The sequence below is a fragment of the Morone saxatilis genome, unplaced genomic scaffold (assembly GCF_004916995.1).
Source record: "Morone saxatilis isolate NCDOM2014 unplaced genomic scaffold, NCSU_SB_2.0 Contig6, whole genome shotgun sequence".
In the NCBI taxonomy this organism is placed as follows: domain Eukaryota; kingdom Metazoa; phylum Chordata; class Actinopteri; family Moronidae; genus Morone; species Morone saxatilis.
In genome coordinates, this window is record NW_023340206.1 from 3,539,094 (window position 1) to 3,559,577 (window position 20,484).

Genomic DNA, 20,484 nt, shown 5'->3' on the forward strand with positions numbered 1-20,484 from the left:
AGAGATGTGCTTTGGTCGACCATTTTCGTCTTGCTGTTCATGTATCTAAATGTCTGTGCCCTTTCCTGCTTCGGCTTATACGCTACGCTCTTGATGTTCCCTCTGCTGTCTTTTTATCTTTTAATGACAAACGTCAGCGCCGCATTTCTAACTCCCTAACGATTGAGCAGCCAGTCTCCTTTCATATGGGCAGCTTGGCCCATCATATTCTTTCCCATATATTCTCCTATGATCACAACGCTATTGTTTACCACTGTGTCAGCACCTAAGAACTTTTGTCTCGCTGTCCTGCCCTTACAGATTTATGTACGTGCTCAGTTTGAGTATGACCCGGCGAAAGACGACCTCATCCCATGTAAGGAGGCAGGCATTCGCTTCCGGGTGGGTGACATCATTCAGATCATCTCCAAGGACGACCACAACTGGTGGCAGGGAAAGCTGGAGAACACCAAGAATGGCACCGCAGGCCTCATCCCCTCACCTGAGCTGCAGGAGTGGTGAGTAAAACACCTGAAAACAACAACAACAACACTTTTATCTGTACTCTGCTGTTAGGTACATTCACACTCAGGTTCCAGTTTATTAGGTAAACTAGCTAAAACTAATGCAGTCTAACCAACAGCCCTGCAACAAGTCCTGTCATGAAGGTTATACGGTTCAGTTTTTGAATTGTATTGTGTCAAACTGAATATTATAACTTTCATTAGTTAGGCCTTATTGCAGCATTCATTACCATTAAGCACCTTTTTTATAGATATATTTTATTTCCATTTTGACATGAAATAGCAGGGTAAACACAGGTGTTACCAATGATATTAATTAAGGTTCAGTTCCATTTATGGTAGCATAGTCTTACCAGTGATCCAACATGTGCTATAGCACCAAAACTTTAATTGGTAACGCCTGTGTTTATCCTACTATTTAAAAGGTCTATTAACAGTTTTTAGTGCAGAGATCAAAACACAAGTTAGTGGCTTAAAAGCTATGACTGGCTACTTGTATAACATGGGCTAAGAAAGCAAACATTTACTTCATGTTTGAGCATCTAGAATAATACATTTTGAATTACTGACAAGGACAAAGCCATTTAATTAAACAGCCTTTGTTCTTTTCAGGCGTGTGGCGTGTATAGCAATGGAGAAGACCAAACAGGAACAGCAGGCCAGTTGTACCTGGTTTGGTAAGAAGAAGAAACAGTACAAAGACAAGTACCTGGCCAAGCACAATGCAGGTAAGCCAACAAACGGTGCAACAGAGCTAAGCTAACCCACTACAAGCATTTCATTTGATAGCTCACTAAGGCAAAAGGGAAGTTTTCCATCTGACTGTGCAGTTGACCCCAATTACAAAGTGTAAGAAATCTGCTCTCAAATTACAACTGCAGGTAGCACTATGAAACTAACTTGCTAATTAAGTGTGATGCAACCCATAATTAAATTCTGAGCACAACCTCACTTGTTGGTGATTCTGTAGTATTTTTGTTTTAGCATTTAAAAATCTGATGGTTTTTATTGAAGTGTTTTAAAGGGCATGTGGGATAAATAATGACATTGTTGCACCTTTGTATTGTCCGGTCTGTGTAACTGCTGCACGCCTGTTCTCCCTCTGACAGACCTCTCCTACTGCTGTCTCAAGTCACTAACAGCGTTGCAATTAACAGCTTTTGATTTTTACAGTTTTTGTTATGGTGATTTTTTGTTCAATTTGTCTCCTTTTATGGTGTCTTTTTATTAACCCTTCCGCTCCCACCCTTTGTCCATATTTCATGCTGTCTCTTACCCAATGACATGGCTGCATGTAAGTAACTCCAGACAGCTGGCAACCAGCTTGTGTTTTTCTTCCCCCTCTTTGCTTTTAAACCTCGTCCTCTTCCTAATGTCTCATTGACTTTTCAATGACAGCTGCTTTGTTTGGTTTGTTATTATAAATTAGAAATGTAATTTAAATTGAAGAGATGCTAGTCAGCTCAGCTTGGTTATGTTTTTCTGTCTGACCAAGGTTAGTGCAAATAAGCACGTTTTAATGCTTTCTCAAGGTAGCTGACCTTCCTTAAGTCTGCTAGGTGCTTGTTTAATGTACATTATGGCATCATTTGAATAACTTGGCTTTAAATATTTAAAAAACATTGAAATGAATGTTAAAATCTCATTAGCAGTGGCATTGCTTGTGTCCCCTCTGATTCTCTATTAGGTTAGCATTTATTTATTGAGATACATTTGTGTTCGCATTATTGTGGAGTATGTTTATCACTGGGAACTGATGCCATTTGATACAACAGCCCTGCAATAATTCATACCTTCATGTCAAATGTTGAGTTTTTGTTGAAACTGCTTTTAGAGTGTCATTTACACAGGTTTAAAAAAAAAAAACTTTATTTTAATACAGGACTGTTGTATCACCTGTAGAGTTAGTTGAATTCATTTTCTATATTAACATGCTTTTAAATAGCTAACCCCTGAATTTAGTACAATCCATTATATACAGCTGCTAATCCTAATGTTTCTCCTCTGTTCTTCAGTGTTTGACCAACTAGACCTGGTGACTTATGAGGAAGTGGTCAAACTGCCATCGTTCAAGAGGAAAACACTGGTTTTGCTTGGTAAGTAAACACAGTAAAAGTAGTGTTAGTCTGCAGGTTCATTCTAACCAAACACTGATTACAGATGTTACTTTGGTGTCTGGTTGGATAGAAAACCCTCAGATTCTCAGCCTGTTCTTTACATTACAAACTTTAAAAGGAACAATAAATATAATCTGGATTCAAGGAGAGTGTTTGGGTGTGAATGCCCTCTTCTTCCATCCACTAACCCCTGGTTGACTGTGACTGGTTTTGGGCTGGTGTTTGTTTCCAGTGTTCAACCAGTCTCTTGTCCTTCCACCAATGTACTGTGTTCCCTATAGCTGTTGCATGTGATGTACCAAGAGAGTTTCAGGAGTTTAATGTTTTAAAGTGCTGTCTCTTTATGACTCTGGTAGTCCCTGCTGATACTCATTATCCACTCCTTGTACCCGTTGGCCTGAAGTGGCCCCCGGGGCAAGCTGCATCTCTCCCTCTATCCTTTACACTGACAAGGTGTTCACCTCTGATCTTTATGTTGTAAATGGAGATGTGGGCTATTTGGTCAAATAAATTGTGCCAAGGTGCAACTCTAGCAGTTGGATGATCAGATGCTTATAAAGCTCAGTCAATTCTCATCGACATGCAAGCTCAGAAGCTGTTATTTAATTCACCAAAACTTCTTTCAGGTCTCATATTCAGATGCATGTCCCTTTCTTGAACAGATGTTAATTTTATTAGCATCTTTACATTTAGTCTCCTTGAATGTTTTCTTTCAAGTCTGTGCTAGCTGATGAAACAACATGGTGTAAACATTGATGTTACTGTTGGAATTCTCTTCAAAATTGTGTCTGATGACATAAGCTATTTAATACATCTCATCTCAATGCTACAGTATAACAATGATTTTTAACTGTCTGTGGATCTTACATGTTAGTCCAACAGAAGAGGGAAGTTAAAAAAAAAGTGGTCAAAATTGAGCAGTAAAAGAACCACGTACAGTGACATGCATTGAAGAATAGGTTTATTTTCATACAATACTCAAATTCCCATATGTGCAATGAATCTTTATACTGATCATGAAGCAATACCCACACTTGAAGAAATGGTGTTTAAAATCCACAGTCTTTGTTCTGTGCAGAATTCATTTTAAAGATAGCTAAAGCTTGGTAAGCTACAGTGGCGGGACACATCCAGGACAAAAATACCCATTCAGTTTGGCTAACTGAGACTGTTGAAGCCTCAGTGGATGCATTTTTTGCAAGGACAAAGAACTGACTATTGTGACCACCATTTTAAACAGTGTGGTTGTTCTTCACATGCAATATGGCAACCAGTAACTATCCCAAAGTACATACAGCATGTGAGTATTATATCAAGATAACCCACAACATTGAGGAAGCAAGAAAAAAAATTTCTGGTAGTGCACTGTGTTCTTTAACTTTGTATCATTTGGAGGAAGAGAAAGTGAAACCCAACAAATTACAACACACCCAGGCTATGTTGTTGCATCACCTAGTGCAGTTATCACAATACATTCTGGGAGGCTAAGCAATAAATAGACAACTACAGAAAACAGAAACTGTCTAACTTAGTTTCTGAGAATCATTGACAATGTGAGCTGAAAAGTTGTGCAAGGGTATGAACTTCTGAGAAAGCTATGGTGAAATCATACCAGCAACTAAGCTTGCATGTCAACACATTAAAAACAAGAAGGATTTACAAAGTTATAGCTGGTACGAAAAAGAAGATTCCTGTTCCTACTGTTGGACAATGAGAAGATAACAGTTGAAATTCTTCTTTGTGAATAGCACATATGTTAAATTCAAGGCAGAGCCGTCGCGGGAAACCATACAGAATATTACATGCCAAAGTTGTACAGGCTACACACAACTTAATCTTAAAAATCGTACAGATTGTCGAAGATCAGTTAATCTGAAAATGCGTCACAGAAACTGGCACCCTTTCTGATATCAGTGCACCATTTACTAGAATTTCTATGAAGTGAATAAATAGCGTCTACCACAAGACCACAGCTGATGAGATAGAACCAACCTTGATCTCTTTGATCTGACCATCGAAATACTACATTAGTAGTGTGACACGGTTTATTTAATGCACATATTTTTAAAAGAGCTAGAAGAGTGTGGACAGCTGTGTTCATGTGAATGCTGACAGGAACACCAATATCTCAAGTTAAACTCCACAACAAACAACATAAAAGATCACTTGCAGAACATCTTATCAGAGACGATGAGGAGGATAGAGAGAGGAAAGTCAAAAGGTTTCAGAAGTGGATTATGAGAATTTCCTACTGCGACCAGAACAGACAACTCAATCAGTGGGGACTACTGGTGTTGGTACCAGATGTGCTCTGCCTGCCAGATTGGCCCCGGGTCCTGTGTTTACAGATGCCATAACACATGATTGGCTGTACTGTGCAGCTCTCAACAGACGTGCATAGAAAGCAAGATGGCTCACTCTTTACCTACTTCCATCATCAGCTCCAGCTGTGTTTCATTCACAATGTTAAGACTTTACAAACATTTTTTATCATCTTCTGGATGCAGTCTGATGAGGTATGAGTATATAGTTATGGTGACACATGCATGGACCATACGCTGCAGCTTTTAGATAACATATTAGCAAAAGCGGTGCTAAAGTTTTAAGTTATTAACATTATTTCAGCTAATACTGAGAAGTAGGGAACTTTCATACAAAAGAATAAAATAATGTATTGTAACACATTGTTTCAGAGCGGATTACGGAAGTAGCTAATGAGTGAGCCATCTCGTTTCCTTCTCATCTCTATTGAGAGTTGCCCTTTTTCCGACAGCAATTTGTAAATGTGTTACAGCATGTGTAAATGCAGGACCTCAAGCACATCTGGCAGGCAGAGCACATCTGGCACTGGAGGCATCCCTGGCAGCACAAACCAACTCAATTCTTTAAAGCACAGATTTGGATTTTTCAACTATATCTTAACACTCTCATGCATTATGTACATTGAATGAGTTATGGTTTGCTACTCTGATACTGGCTGTGAAACAACACCACTGTGGAGGGACTACTATAAGAAACAGAGGACAAAATCAACTATTCTTATGTCCAAAAATATATTCCAGAGTTCCCCTGAGCTGATGATAAGCTTCAGTACTGTGAGTTTGACAAATTGATTGTGTATTCCTACACCTATATGCAACTGCCACTCCCAGCAAGGAAACACACATACTAAAAAGGCTATCAGTTTGTAAGCTACCCATTGTACTTGGCTAATTTGGACTGCTGAAGCCTCATTTTAGCTTCAGATGAACTTTCTATGGTGGCATTACATGACAGGCGGTTACAGCAACCCTCGAGTCATTCATTGTACCTATGGCATGCCAAATCTCTCCTGCAAGATCTCTGCTGGTACATCCTAAAGACACAACCCCCCCAGGAGAGGAGATCTGGAGTGGTGTATGAGATGACATGCAATAGCTATGGGTAACACTACGTCCTGATACAATAGACTGAGTGAAGGGAAAGGCTGGAGAAATACGAAGACCCTTCATGTATTCTATCATTTTGTGGGGCCAAGAAAACCCCAAAAGTAATCCAATCCTTCAGTATATGCATGATCACATTAAAAGGTTTTATATTCTGTGTACTGACAGAATAAAACAGTATAATCCTACATAAAGGTCCAGTCATGTAAAAAATTAAATACTGTAAAAATGCCAGAATTTTAACAAATACAAAGACTACAAGCATGTCAAGCAATTAAGTCACAGTTTGGAACTGCCTATTACTGGATTGACCAACCTGTTGTCTCCTTTCATTCAGGTGCACATGGAGTTGGTAGGAGGCACATCAAGAACACGCTCATTACCAAACATCCTGACCGCTTTGCCTACCCCATCCCTCGTAAGGAGACACACACACACTCACTAATAACATCTGCACAGGGTGGTTACATGTCAGAGAAATCGTATCAGATCACTATCAGCTACTGAAGTAGTCCCTGTATTATTATTGTTAGATGTGAACAATCTATAGCAGCAAATCATAACAGGAACTACATTGTCTACTACGGGCTGCATAACTACAGCAGCCAACGAGTTAGCTTCCAGTTCACGCCTCGCATCCAGCTGGGAAAATAAGGTACATTTATTACATGTACCATTTATCATTAAAGGAGGCAGAGGGATAGCTAAAGTAGTGTAGCTAGCAGAACTGGGGGAGAGCTATGAGTGTTTGTCTGAACTAGTAGAAGTTATAATGTATAGTGGGGAATTATCCGCTGTAATGAAGAATATAACACATTTAACTGGGTTGAGCTAGAGCAGCAAAATGCACTACCAGCGACACAGAAGCTCTGATAATGGAAACAATACACTGACTGCAGCACGCCAGAGAGCCGGACACTGTTCAGTCTGTAGGCAGAATAGTTATGTTGTATTGGGTTATGGATATAATGCGAAATGAAAGAATAAACATCATCAACAGCACGAGCGCACACAGACTTCAATGTAATGTGGTTTTCATCTCTTTCTGCTCAGACACAACTCGGCCTCCTAAGAAAGACGAGGAGAACGGAAAGAACTACTACTTCGTGTCTCACGACCAGATGATGCAGGACATCAGCAACAACGACTACCTGGAGTACGGCAGCCATGAGGATGCCATGTATGGAACCAGGCTGGAGACTATCAGGCAGATCCATGCACAGGGCATGATCTCCATCCTGGATGTTGAACCACAGGTAACAACAGCTTTATGTATCTGAAAAGTCATTTTCAGACATGCACTTACTAAAAGGACCAGCAGTTTTACATGACAACTTCATGTTTAACAAAAAGTCCTAGAGTCACTTACGCATAAAAATCATGACAGCACGCTCATTTGTGAATACAATGCCATCACATCATTGGTCAGTCTACAGCAGCACAAGGACAACGACATCTGCAACAGCAACTGCAAATAAAGTTTTAAAATCAACTGACTGATGCCTTCATTAATATCAATTCTGTTCAAATGATCTGCTGTTTTCTAGCGTTACCACCACAGAAGAAGTAGGGCTTTTTCACTCACTACTATGCTAAATACCAAATAGCATACACGGCTCCTGTCATGTTGTCAAGTTATGCCATTACAGAACTTCAGTGTCTTTTTTAGGGCTGCACAATATGGTAAAAACACCATGTTGTGATTATTGTGACATATCACGTTAAGGTTGGGAATGATCATTTTTGCATCACAAATTACATTATTACTGAAAAAAAAGATTAAAATCATGTTAATCTAATGTTTGCTGGTGTTCGTACCGATATGTTTTTCTGTTGCATCTGGAGAACAGGATTTGTGCCGTTTGTCACACATTTTACATTCATCAAAAATATTCCACTTCGATAATGTTTCAATTAATTCTGCATCCTTGTTTTTTTCTTTTTATATACATGTTTACATACAGCTTAAAATGTTTGGAATTTAATGGGCTGACTGGAAGTTAAATTAAAACTACCCTGATGTTGAAACCTATTATTAGTGATTTGTAATTGTTTGTAGCCCTGGTAGCCAATACTGTTGTGCTTGTTGAAACTTTTGCTTGCATTTTGTTTGGCAGTTTGTTTGAAAGAACTACAGAATTCCCTTTCTGTCTCTCATCAGGCACTAAAGATCCTAAGGACAGCTGAGTTTGCGCCCTATGTTGTCTTCATCGCGGCTCCCAACATCACCCCTGGCATGACCGAGGTACAGTCACACACTTGCTTCCTCTCACACTCGTCCCCAAACTGTTCCAGTTTGCTTTATTTGCACGTACTAACTCCCATTCAGTCACACTGGCATTATAGTCTGAACTCAGAGACATTTCAGTCTAATTTGATATCAAATGATAATGGGACTTTTCTGGCCTACTTCAAAACAAGTGGTACTTTTGTGTACTGGCAGTGGTGGTATAAATAAACACTTTGTTGACAAAAGGAAAAGCAGACTAGCTGAATTAAAACAATCCAATCCAGTGTGAAAGACGCCTTCATTTTTTGTATCTGTCGTCCTTCTTGCTTCGCTCAGTGTTTCTCTCACTGCACGTGCTCTGTATGCTTTAAGCATGTTTGTGTTTTCTTTGGCATGCCTATTCTCATTTGCACCCAAGGTTCCAAAGTGGTGCAGGAAACTACCAGTAAGTAGTGGTTAAACGCTGTGAGTTGAGCTTGTTAGGAGATTGTAGAAAGGCATGTCTGGCCTCTGTGTTTGTGTAGCTCTAGAACTCGTCCAGCTTTGTCCACTCGTATTCCCCTTGATTTCCTCTAAATCCTCTAATCCCTCTAATAATCCTCTTTAATTGTGTGCTCTCTCAGTAGTGCATCTTCATTTTTGATGCAACGTTTTCTCCTTTGGCCCAACCCTGCCTGTCCATTTCATTTGTCCTTCCTCTACACTGGATGATGTGGGGGGATATCGAATTGCAATTTTCTGATCAGTATTGTGATTTAGACAAACTTCAGGCTTGAATTTGTGGTCTACATAATATGAAGCAATATTTAGATCGTACTGTTTGTTGTTTAAGAAGCATAGCTACTTTCATAACTAAACAATTTAGCTCACTTTTACAGGATGTCTGCTGAGTCATCAAAAGTCTTGAAAGCCATCATCTGAATTTCAGGCCTTAAATACGTTAAATGTATTGGATTACAGAAATTAATGTTACTGGTATGAAGTTACATTTTCTCAGTCTCACTTTTAAATATGTTTTTGGGAAATAATTAATAATTGATCATACTGTAACAACTATAGAATAAAACCGACATGGAACCAACATTGAATTTCCTTCATACTTTTTGCCAGTATGGATGTAAAATAGGTCTTAAAAAGCCTAAAATTGAACCCGTTGAAACCTGCTTTTAGTATGATATCATATTACTGGTTAACAGTCAAAATTTACAACATTTAAAAAATGCGTTATATTTACTGATGACAGCGACACATTTACAATAAAGTGGCTTATCTGGAGGAAGAATCATCGCTGTGTTGGTGTTATTTAATCTAAAATTTAATTTAATAAACAAAAGAACGAGAAAGTTCAATCTTGAAACAATCTTTGGCAAGAGGAGATTGACCAGACAACACCCGAGTTCTTGTGTTGTATTTTAGCCCATTTATGAAATTATTCAGCCAACTACAGCTCAATCGAATGTCGGCATTAACCTCTTCCATCATAAGATGTTGCAAATACTGCAAGTGACTACAAGTTTTGCCAGTCAAACATATAGAAGTGGACCACAAACAGCCTGAATGCGCCACAACCAGCCATTTACCCCTCTCTCTGTTTCTCCTCAATCACACTCAGGATGACTCTCTTCAGCGGCTTCAGAAGGAATCAGAGATGCTGCAGCGGACCTACGCTCACTACTTTGACCAGACCATCATCAACAACGAGATTGATGACACCATCCGACTGCTGGAGGAGGCTGTAGACCTGGTGTCCACCACTGCTCAGTGGGTCCCCGTCTCCTGGGTCTACTGACATACACTCAACGGCAATTCGCTCATCGCCCTGAACGATCCATCTCTGATCCAACGCGGATGCTAAACTTTGGTCAAATCCCCTTGAATCACGTCTCTCATCGGAATCATACATTTCTGTAGATACACTGTTGTTGAAAAAGAGGGAAATGAAGAAACTAATGACTCACGACAGAGACTTCATCCTGCCCCTACCCACTTTTTCTCAACAGCCTCAAAGGCATATTGTTGTGTACATATATACATATATATATATAAACGATAAAAAACTAAGTGAATATGGTTCTGTCCTTATATAGTGGAAGGGTGGGCAGTGGAGGGGCAGTGTGGTAGATATTTTGTACTTTTCTTTTGTAATTGATGGATGGGTGGTAATATTGGAAAGGCAATAGCGAGCATGACCATAAAGCAGTCTTATGTGGGTGCCAGTGTGTGTGTTGACCTTTAAAGGCACTTCTTGTGGTACTCTGTGTCCTCCCCTCCAACATCCCCCAATCTCCTCGGCCCCTGTGACAAACAAGCCGAACTCTGAAGCACATTAGAAGCTGCTATAGTGGCAACAAGTAACTCCCTCAGCTCCAAATGCAAGTTTGAGTGAAGCAAAAAGCACAGGAAACTTGGCAGTTTCTTTCTCCCTCACCCGCCCCCAGCCCTTTATTTATTTCACTGGCCCTCTGTGCCTGTCAGTCTGTTGAAGGAGCACACTGCATCCCTCTACGCTGTCTTTCCGTGTGTTGCTGTAGCCTCTTGTACCATGCTTCCCTTCTCAACCTCTGACGGTCTTTGTTTACATCTCAGTTTGCACAAAATGGACAATGAAGAAGACGTGCTGCATCCCGTCACCTCACAGTTTTCATTTGGTCTTGCCTACTCTCTTCTGGCTGTGTTTACCCCTCTCCCTCTACGTGAAATGCTAATCAGTGGTCAATGGATCTGGAATATCGTTCTTAGGGCATGACCAGCTATGAAAAAGCACTTACATCCACAACTAAACATGGCTCCTGAGCTGGAAGACAAAAAAAGAGAAAAAAAAATAAACTGAAAGGAGAAAATAAACTGCCTTATCAGAGCCTCGGGGAAGAAGTCGGTAACACCTATGCACACCCCTGGTTTCTGCCAGGCAGACCGCCACGACAACCATTTTCTTCTTTCCTCGCACTCAAACAGTGAGCCACACTTGTTAAAATGAAAAGTGTTCATAAGGAATGCCTGTGTGGAAGGGGAGGGCCTCATGTAGGTGGGATTAATCCAATCCTAGAGCCACCATTTTGGAACTGTTAACTGTTGTCTTTAAAAATATAAGGAGTATTCTTGTTTTGAGGGAGAGAAAAATAACTCTAAATTTTGTGTGTAAATGTTTCAATGGTGCGTACGTCATACGAGTGAATTACCAAGAGCCAGTGTATATTAATCCTTAAAAGAAGCTCAGTATGTGACATAACCTCTTCATGCTTTACCAGAAGTGGCACAGCGCCACCCCGCCTACAGTAACTCAGTATACAGACAGTTGAAGGGTCTTTAAAAAAAATTAAATACAATTTAAAAAAAGTCAATATTTTCAGCTGTGTGGTGTGGCTGCTGCTGTTCCACTTCAAGTAAAGTGTTTTCATTTCAAGTCCTGTGTAAATTACCTCTGCAAATGACAAAAGCAGCTCTTCTGTATGAAATGTTGTTCTTTTTTGTTATTTCATTTTTAAAAAAAATATATTTCCTTTTACGTGTTTAAAGTAAACTGCCTCGTCTTCCTTCTGCTTCTTTTCTGAAGTGTGTGTGTGCAACTTAATGTGTGCGAACAACTATATTGTTGTATTTTACGTACAGATTTAAAAAAGGGATTTAAATCAGTCGAACACACTATAGGGCTGCTTAAAAAGACTGTTTGCCAAACAAACTAAATTTCTGTTTCTCGCTGCTCTGCAACAAGTGGAGATTTATCTATTGGATTTCTCAATGATCCGGTTTTAATGAGAGACGCTTCCATAGACAACTATGTAAATCTACTCTACATTCAATGTCATGCCCACAAGGAAAGCGCAATGAAGGTCTATATAAAATCACATTCTCCTCATTAATAATACAGCATTGCATTGTTTGTTGTAGTCATAAACTCATTGATATCCTCATGCAAAAATAAAGCTCAGTTCAAACAGCTGCCAGGCCCTGGTTAAGTAACACAGGAACACCTAATAAACAGATTTCTTTCTGCCTGTATTGATTTGAAGCACAGTTTTCAAGGAGAGACAAGGGTCTGGTCATTAAAAGAGGATTGCAAAGCCTCAGCTGAATCTGTTCAGGGTTTACTGGTTGAATCCAAGGCCAATACTGCTATAGATTGATAAGTAATAATTAATTTGTACATGCACAAGTTGATTAAAGTGATTTTTGGGATATTTTTTGGTCATTCAGGAGATTGACCGTTAAAATGTATGCTGCTTAAATCTGGGCAATCATAAGAAACCTTTTGTTGTTGGTGTAGTGATAATGCAGCTTACAGCAGTACATTATATCAAGACATTTTCACTCACAAATGTCATGTCAAGTTCATTAAAAAAAAACTTTTAATACATTAAATTTTAATTCAGTTATTTTAACGACTGCATATGGCAAAAGAGCATTTAAGAAGTTGAATAGCTTATTTCACCTGCTGTCAAATTCATATTTGATGCCTCTGTTTTTCCCTCTCTGCCTGTCTGGCTGTTCAAATCAAACAGGAGCATATAAGGACTACAAATAAGTCTCTTTTTTAAAAACAAAACACAAACCGGTTGGTTGCCCCTACAAGCACAAACAATGAGTTCAGACTGAGTTCAGAATAATGAATATCAAAGCTGCAGACTGAGGTTCGGTCATCAAGGACATGTTGAGTGTCTGCCTGCAGGCTTCAATCCAATCAGTGATGTGCTGGAAGAAGCTGCACAATATGAGCCGTGTGGGACGTTTCCACAGTCTCTAGTTTAAAACAGGGCACCACAATCAGGAAGCAAGAACACAAGTCACACACTCTGCCACCCTACAAGCTGCTGGGCCTGAGGTGTAAAAAAATAAATCTAATTCAAGTTCAGTTCCTCCAAATGACAAGAAATTGTCAGACAAACTCTAAGTTACTTCTACTGGTATTTAGCCATGCTGGGGTTGCCCAGTGTTAGGGGTTTCTATCTTTCTCTAAGAAAAATCTCTTTTCATTTCCATTAAGCCAAAAAAATACACCATTCAATAAATTCTTCATCATGAAAAAAGTCTGGACAGACATGGATGTAAACTGCTACTTTCTACCAAAGAAATACTCTCTTTAAGAACTGTGCATGTGTTCTGTGGATTATCCAGAGTGACAGGAACACTGATTATGTTGAATATTTTAAATGTAATTATTTAATGCTGAGCAAAAACAATTCCACTGTATTCTGGTTAAGGCAGAAAATATATTCGAGAATATCTAAAAAATCTACAAATTACATAAAAAAAAGTGCAGTTTAGGTGAACTGAACTTTAAATGAGATGCACAGAAACACAATTTTGACAAAAAAGGCTCATGGACAGAGGTGGGAGGACAGTCAGATGACTGGGTTAGGCAAGGGACAACAGAGACCAGGAGGCCAGAGATGATTCACTCTTTAAGGAAGGACTGACTTGAAGCAAGTGTCATATATACAGATTAAACACATAACAGTAAATTATAATATACAGTATGGAGAAAGCAAATGGACAATGGCCAAATAGCAGACTGGAGGCTCGCTGACTCAGTCTGGTTGGAGGCTAGCCAACCCTGGAGTGCTACACTGCTGGGAAGCAAGCAGGCAGGCAGCCAACTGAAGACACAGCTGGAGACCAGGGGCAGGTGGTCAGAGCAGTGGAGAAACCACAACGCTGAGCAGCTTATGCAACCTACGACCCCCGGAACCGTCCACACAAGGCTTAGTTAGCTTAAGGTGTCCCGCTGTCAGGATGGTTCTACAGGTGTTGCACTGCTGGCTCAGCAGGCTGAGTACATACAACCTGTGAGGCTGCAGGAACCTGTGGAGGCTGGAAGCTGGAAGCTAGACAACTCAAATCATTTATAGCCTCAAAGGGCTTCAAAATCTGTATGAAATGTGACCCTTTATTCTTAAAGCCTTGAATTGGATGAATTGGATAAAGGGATGAACCATAAGAATAGCAATACAGGAGGGATCGCTCTTACAGAGAGGACAGCCGTGCCAGTAAATGTCATACAGAGTAGACAAAACAACAATATTAAACTTGGAGGAACAGAACGACAATAGCTGAATAGCAGGTTGGAGGCTAACCGACTGGGAGACCAGCTACAGGGTAGACAAGGACAAGGACATACTAGGCTTCTGCTAGGAGACAGAATGAGCATCAGAAGCAGAGTGACACCTCTATCTGAAGAAAGCAAGCCTATCGGCAAACTCTGGGTCCTGTTTGCACACGAGAGCCAGGGGCCTCAGCGAAGCCTGGCTCTTCATTTAAGAAAAAGTCCTCAGTGATCCCCACATGATGCCAAGGGAATGGTAGCAAGGATTGGTGACGGCCTGCTGAGTCCACTCCTGTCCGGATCGTACTGTGATGTTTCATTTAGGTGTGGACTCCAAAGAAGAACTCGGATGCGAGTAAAGGATGTGAATGAGGTCGATGTCCAGAAAATGTCCAAGGGGGGAGCAGACAAACAGGAAAAATCCCCAAAACAAGCAGCATTTTTATCGACCACTAGATTTCCAAGGTTTTTGTACCTCAAGCTGTTTTAAATTGATATACAGATTCAGGGTTAACATGTTGAAGCGGAAAGCCTGAGAACATTCTGGCCCTGCTCAAGTCTGACCAAACTCGTCACTCGTAAAAGATGGTCAACGGTTAAAAGCAGCCCGTTTTTCTAGACTCCTGAAAAGCCGACAGTTTGGAGATAAAAGGTCTTCCCCTGACAGCAGTGATATGCTGCCTGTCCGTCCGCCTGCTGTCCTTTTGTCCAAGGTTGAATCTATCAGTCTTGTGAGGCGCGTAGAGCTGATAGGTGACTGATGTTGTCCCTCAAGAGACAGACGGACAGGCCTGATGGAATAACTCAGTGCTAAATGGAGCGGGGAGTTTGCTGGCTCATCTCGGGGCATCGCTTGGTGGCGGACTGTTGTTTTTCCTCCGCTGTGTGTTTGCAGAGATGGCTGTTTGACTGTGTACTCTGGCTCGGAAGCACAGATAAGTCACTGCTTGCTCCAACGGTTCTGAATTGGCTGCTTTGAGCTGAGAAAGCAGGAAATCCTGTGATATGATGAGAGTTCAGCAGCCACTTGTAAAGCATTGTCTGGTGGTTATCTGGTTTTGAGTTACTGGATATTGAAAGCATTTTCTTCACTCGGTTATTGTCTGAGCAACAGTAATAACACGTCTGCAAAGAGTGCGGCAGCTTAACATGTTTTTAGAGTAAATAGAAGCTGTTACCTGTTGGTTATTTACCAAAGGCCTCATTTCACACTACATTTCTGATGTTAAAGAGGTGGACAGTCTGATGAAATTGATTTTTCATTCATTTTAAAAGTAAATTACCAGGCTGATGACTAAAACTTGAGTCTACAGTTGAGTTATAGTATATATACTAAATTATACTTTATTATACTTTTGAGAGGCTTTGCAGCTGCCAAATCCAGGCATGTTTATGAGTTCAATGTTCTGCAAAATCATTTTAAGAAACAACAGAGATGGATACGAGTCGTCCTTAAACCATTTTTTTTTTAATTCAGAAAGTTAAAGTTCTTCACATTTAATGAAAGTTTAGAAGTTAACAGTGGAATAAGAAGGTGCACTGTTAAAGAGCCCTTTCTGTCAGACAGCAATGCCTCTAGAAGGATTTAGTTTTTGATTGCTTGAAAGAGACAGCCGATTGCCTACCGTACATTCTCGAGTCATTCTGAAACCTGTCTGGTAAACCGCAAGTGTTTCAGATGGACTGCATCATCGATTTCTCTCTCACTTTGAGCATTGCGTGTAACACGTTACGTCTTTTCTCATAAACTTGATATAAAGACCAAACTGTTACAAAAGGAGAGCTTTCTGTTATTTGACTCGAGGCTTTTCTCAGCATTGGAGTTGTTTAAGTGCAATGTGAAAAGGTGCAAAAGGCCCTGATGATAAATGAAACTCTTCATAAACAACCCTGAGAAATAGTCAGGGTCATTAGTAAAAACTTTGATGAAAAGCGCCTCAGTCCTTCAGAATTCTGCATTAAGTTGATCTCATTTATGTCCTAGAAAGATCTTTGTATAATTATCATGATTTATTCTTGGGTTGAATTCAGACGCATGTTTTCTGCCACACTTCGTTACTATAGAAACTGTTGCCTGCACAAGGAGAAACGTCTGGCCTTGTCAGGTAATTACACACCGAGGGCACCGTTGCTTTTATGCTCGTGTCACTCTGCTGCTTTGAAACCTGTTGCTCAGGAAATGGAATTAAACTCTAATGTCTACATGCCTCTGGAGAAAAAAAACTACTCATCAGTAGTGATGAGATTCAATGTCAGAAAACTTTACTATCCTTCAAGGTTGGACGAAAGTAGAGAATTCTGCTGCAAGACTTCTGACACCAACAATCTCACATTTCCTCTGCTCTGACCCCCACTCAAACATCTCTGGCTGTATATGGTCACAGTCCATAATGCATTTTTAAATCAGTGCTTGATCGTATCATGGATGTATTAAGAGAACTGGATACAGTATTGGAGGTGGCGCTCTGTTCTCAGTGGCACATAAAGCCAAAACAAGGTGATGCTCAAAGAATGTATCCATCGTATTACAGCAGCTTCTTTCACAATGTATGTGGGAATGATCCTTTTTACATCACAAATTGAATTTTCATATTATAAAAATCATAATTATGTGAAGGTTTTGGGGGTCTGTACCACACAAACATGTTCTCTTAAAAGATATTTGTAGACCAGGGCACCTCTGCAGCACTACACTACGTCATTATCATGCTGTTTATTTGACCTTCATCAAAGCATTACAGCTCTTACGATTTAAATATTGCGATTTCGATAATATTACGATTAATTGTGCAGCTGCAAATTAAAGCCCGGCACTCTCCCTGGGGTCTTGGGATCATATAAAAAGGAGATCTGCAAATAAAGAAATGAATTAGCCTGTATTGTTCATTGGTTCATTTGTTTTGTTGTCACTGGATTTAAACTTGCTATATAAATAAACCTTTAAGAAACTGTCACTGTTCACTGAACCTTGACAACTCCCTGAACACCAGAAAAACAACCCATTGGTTGGTTTGTTTTTGTTATCTGATCATTTTCAGTTCACAAGCCCCAAATGTCAGAAGAGTCACAGATGAAAGGATGTCACGTCACCTGAAGCTAAACTGAAACTCACATGGAAATGGTGAGTAATTTAGTTCACTGGGCCACCTTTGAACTAAATGTCACAGTGAATACAGCTGAATTAAGAACTTATTCAGTAGGGTTGAGTGAGTACTAGGCTACAAACATAGCATAGTAAGTTTTATTTAAAAAACTAACTTTTCTCTTTGCTCTGAAGCTCCATTCTGAGGCTGTCCTGTGAATAGTTTTCTAATGCAACGTCTGATATCAAATTCAGGCTCAAATGATCAACTCCTGGTTAATCCTGCCCACTTCAATAACAGATACAAACAGATCATTTAGTTGGTTGAACAGACACAGACATGGTGCAGACCAGAATTCGAAGCTTAGCTTTACTATCATCATCAAAAATCAGCTGGGGACTATGACGCTCCACTATGACACTACTGTGGGTTTCTACTGTAAATGCAATAAAATAAGTATTAAAATACTGCATTATGTAATCATTTTATTCATTTTAATGGATGATTGAAGATGAAAACGAGCCCTACGCGTCGTCCTTGTCTCATGGTCAGCCATGCTTGATATAAAAAAGGGACCCCCCCTCAGTTCAGTCTACTTTAGATGATGTGGAACACTGTGATTGGCTTATAGACATCCAGTCACATAAGTTTCAGTAACATTACTCACAGATCTAGGCCTCCTTAAAAGGGGAACTAAATGCGTTAAACATCTGAAACAAGCTACATCTTTTGTCATTTCTTACTCAGGTTGGACTGGTTCCAAAGAGAGATAATATTTTGTTTCCTACTCGAATTAGATAAAAACGCTGTTTGAACATTACCAAGACAGAAATCAGAATCATTCTAACGGTTAGAAACATGCTAATAGTTACTCAACTGGAAGAGCTGCCAACATACAATCACACCTGCACTTATGAATCCCTATGTGGAGCTAAAGCCTGAAGTCAACCTTTGCAAACACTCTGTGGTCTGACGTTGTTTGTGTTAATGAAATGGACCTCACATTAACAGGAGTCCACTCTGCCCTCTGAAACCCATCTGCAGGAGTTTGCTTTGCATAGACAAACAGGATTTCACACCTTAAATTAGGCCTCAGAGACTGAGCAGAGGGTTTTCCCCCACTTATTTATGAAACTTGGAATGTGCAAGAAGCTCTGTTATCGCTCTGCTGCACTCATTACAAACACGCACATGGTCTTCCTATGCAAAACACTCAGATGATTGATGTTTCACACAATGGAGGGATGAGCCCCCAAAAAGTCCCGCTCAGGGGCCCCCCAGTGTCTTGGGCCAGCCCTGAACTGACTTATTAGCCTACAATAGGTCTGTTTGGAGGATGCATCAAGCCAGCTACACACAGCTGGAGACAGACTGGATGTTGGCTGATTTTGCTTTCCAAATTAAAGCTTCATATGTCGACTACATCCAAACATGTCATGTGAATTGAAAATAAATGATGGCTACAACGAGAAGTGTTGGCTGGTTAGTCACTGTTGGCTGTGGGTAACACTTTGCACTCATTTTACACCATCTGAACACTCTTCTCTGCAAGTACAAACACCACAATCACATCACTCAGAACCCAACATTACTCTCCACTGCAACTGCAACTATGCATTCACAACTGTACCACATAAAACAGCAGCAGGTAGGAGTCAGAATTACTCTGAAGTAATTATATTATTACCAGTGGTGCAAATATAATGAAATGTGCTTCTGCAACAGTCCAACATAATTCAGGGTTTCTGCAGGTTTCAAAAGGTTTGATTTAAGACTTTTAACACCTTTTTAAGACCACTGTGGGAAAAAGAAGTATGCAGGATATGAAGAAAATGTATATGGGTTGCTGTCGGTTTCATTTTGTAGTTGTTACAGTATGATCAACACAATTTTTCCCCTACAAATTTAAATGCAAGACCGAAAATGTTCATTTTATACAATTAACATCGACTTCATTGAATCATAAATCATATTTAAGAACTTTTAAGGCCTAATATTCAGATTACTGGATCCCCATTGACACCTTATTATAGAGTGGAATATATAATGGTGGACTGTATAGTTTAGTTACAGAACATAAATAAGTAAGGTTAACTTCACTAAACAAACCCATAATGTATACAGTAACTAACTACTGTTACATATTTACAGAATACAGTTTCATTGAATTTCTGCACATCAAATTTTACTGCGTCAATATATGAATATAAGTATTCAGTATCATATTTTAGAGATAGAAGATATGATTATGTTCTAAAAAGAAAGCATGAGTGACATCATGAGTTACTGCTGGACATGCACTTGCTGCTACGTTGTTATGCTTTTATTGTGAAAATGCTGACCGGACGTATGTTGTTAGTGCCTCGAGTCTAGCGTATAAAAAAGATGATATTCGTCAAAACAAGCTCATAACCATTGGGGCAGCTCTGAGAAGCGGCATGTCGTGTTGTGAGTGCAGAGACCGGGAGGGCAGCATCCTGTACAGCCTCCTCAACAGAGGCGCTCACAGCCCGCAGGGACACCTGGAGACCGTCGCCGCGCAACAGCCCTGCTCCTGCGCGTCCAGGAGGAAACTGGTCGCCATTCGGGCTCCGCAATTAGTTTTCAAAGCGGCCTCGGAGGTGCTTGTGAAAACTTTCAGATTCGTGAAAAATGTGCCGTGTTTTCGGGGTTTGCCGGCGGGAGACCAGCTCCGGCTTGTGCGCAACAGCTGGGCGCCGCTGCTGGTTTTGGGCATGGTGCAGGACTCCGTGGACTTCGACACGGTGGAGACGCAGCAGCCGAGTCTGTTACACATGATTTTAACTCACAGCAAGGAGCGACAGCAGGAGCGCACTCCGGCAGAGAGCCGGGACCCCGGGGTGCCGGTGAGTGACGCGGAGGGGATCAAAATGTTTCTGGCGTGGTGTCGAGGACTGAGGATCAGCGTCAGAGAATACGCGTTTCTGAAGGGAGCCATACTGTTCACCCCGGGTAAGACTAAAGACAACTTTAATCTTATTCCTGAGTCTGTTTGAATCACACTGCAGCCTGTCTGTCTCTCCCTGTCTGTCTGTCTCTCTCTGTCTCTCCCTGTCTGTCTGTCT

At 40.4% G+C, this 20,484-nt stretch overlaps 2 protein-coding genes and 1 long non-coding RNA gene across 3 annotated transcripts in view; 2 read left to right on the forward strand and 1 right to left on the reverse strand.

The window, feature by feature from the left end:
- The window catches only part of LOC118339952 (peripheral plasma membrane protein CASK-like), a 47,340-nt gene extending 35,532 nt beyond the window's left edge, over nt 1-11,808 (forward strand). Inside the window, exons 22-28 of the mRNA XM_035677783.1 lie at nt 301-497; nt 1,116-1,231; nt 2,519-2,599; nt 6,383-6,463; nt 7,099-7,301; nt 8,207-8,290; nt 9,888-11,808. Of these exons, the coding sequence (XP_035533676.1) occupies nt 301-497; nt 1,116-1,231; nt 2,519-2,599; nt 6,383-6,463; nt 7,099-7,301; nt 8,207-8,290; nt 9,888-10,064 (939 nt within the window). The 3' untranslated portion in view covers nt 10,065-11,808. The remainder of the gene's footprint in view (nt 1-300; nt 498-1,115; nt 1,232-2,518; nt 2,600-6,382; nt 6,464-7,098; nt 7,302-8,206; nt 8,291-9,887) is intronic.
- The window catches only part of LOC118339953, a 21,630-nt gene continuing 1,575 nt past the window's right edge, over nt 430-20,484 (reverse strand). The window contains exon 3 of the long non-coding RNA XR_004797342.1: nt 430-510. This is a non-coding gene — a long non-coding RNA (uncharacterized LOC118339953). The remainder of the gene's footprint in view (nt 511-20,484) is intronic.
- The window catches only part of LOC118339948 (nuclear receptor subfamily 0 group B member 1-like), a gene marked incomplete in the record, with an annotated part of 4,529 nt that continues 3,842 nt past the window's right edge, over nt 19,798-20,484 (forward strand). The window contains 1 exon segment of the mRNA XM_035677775.1: nt 19,798-20,371. Within this exon segment, the coding sequence (XP_035533668.1) occupies nt 19,837-20,371 (535 nt within the window).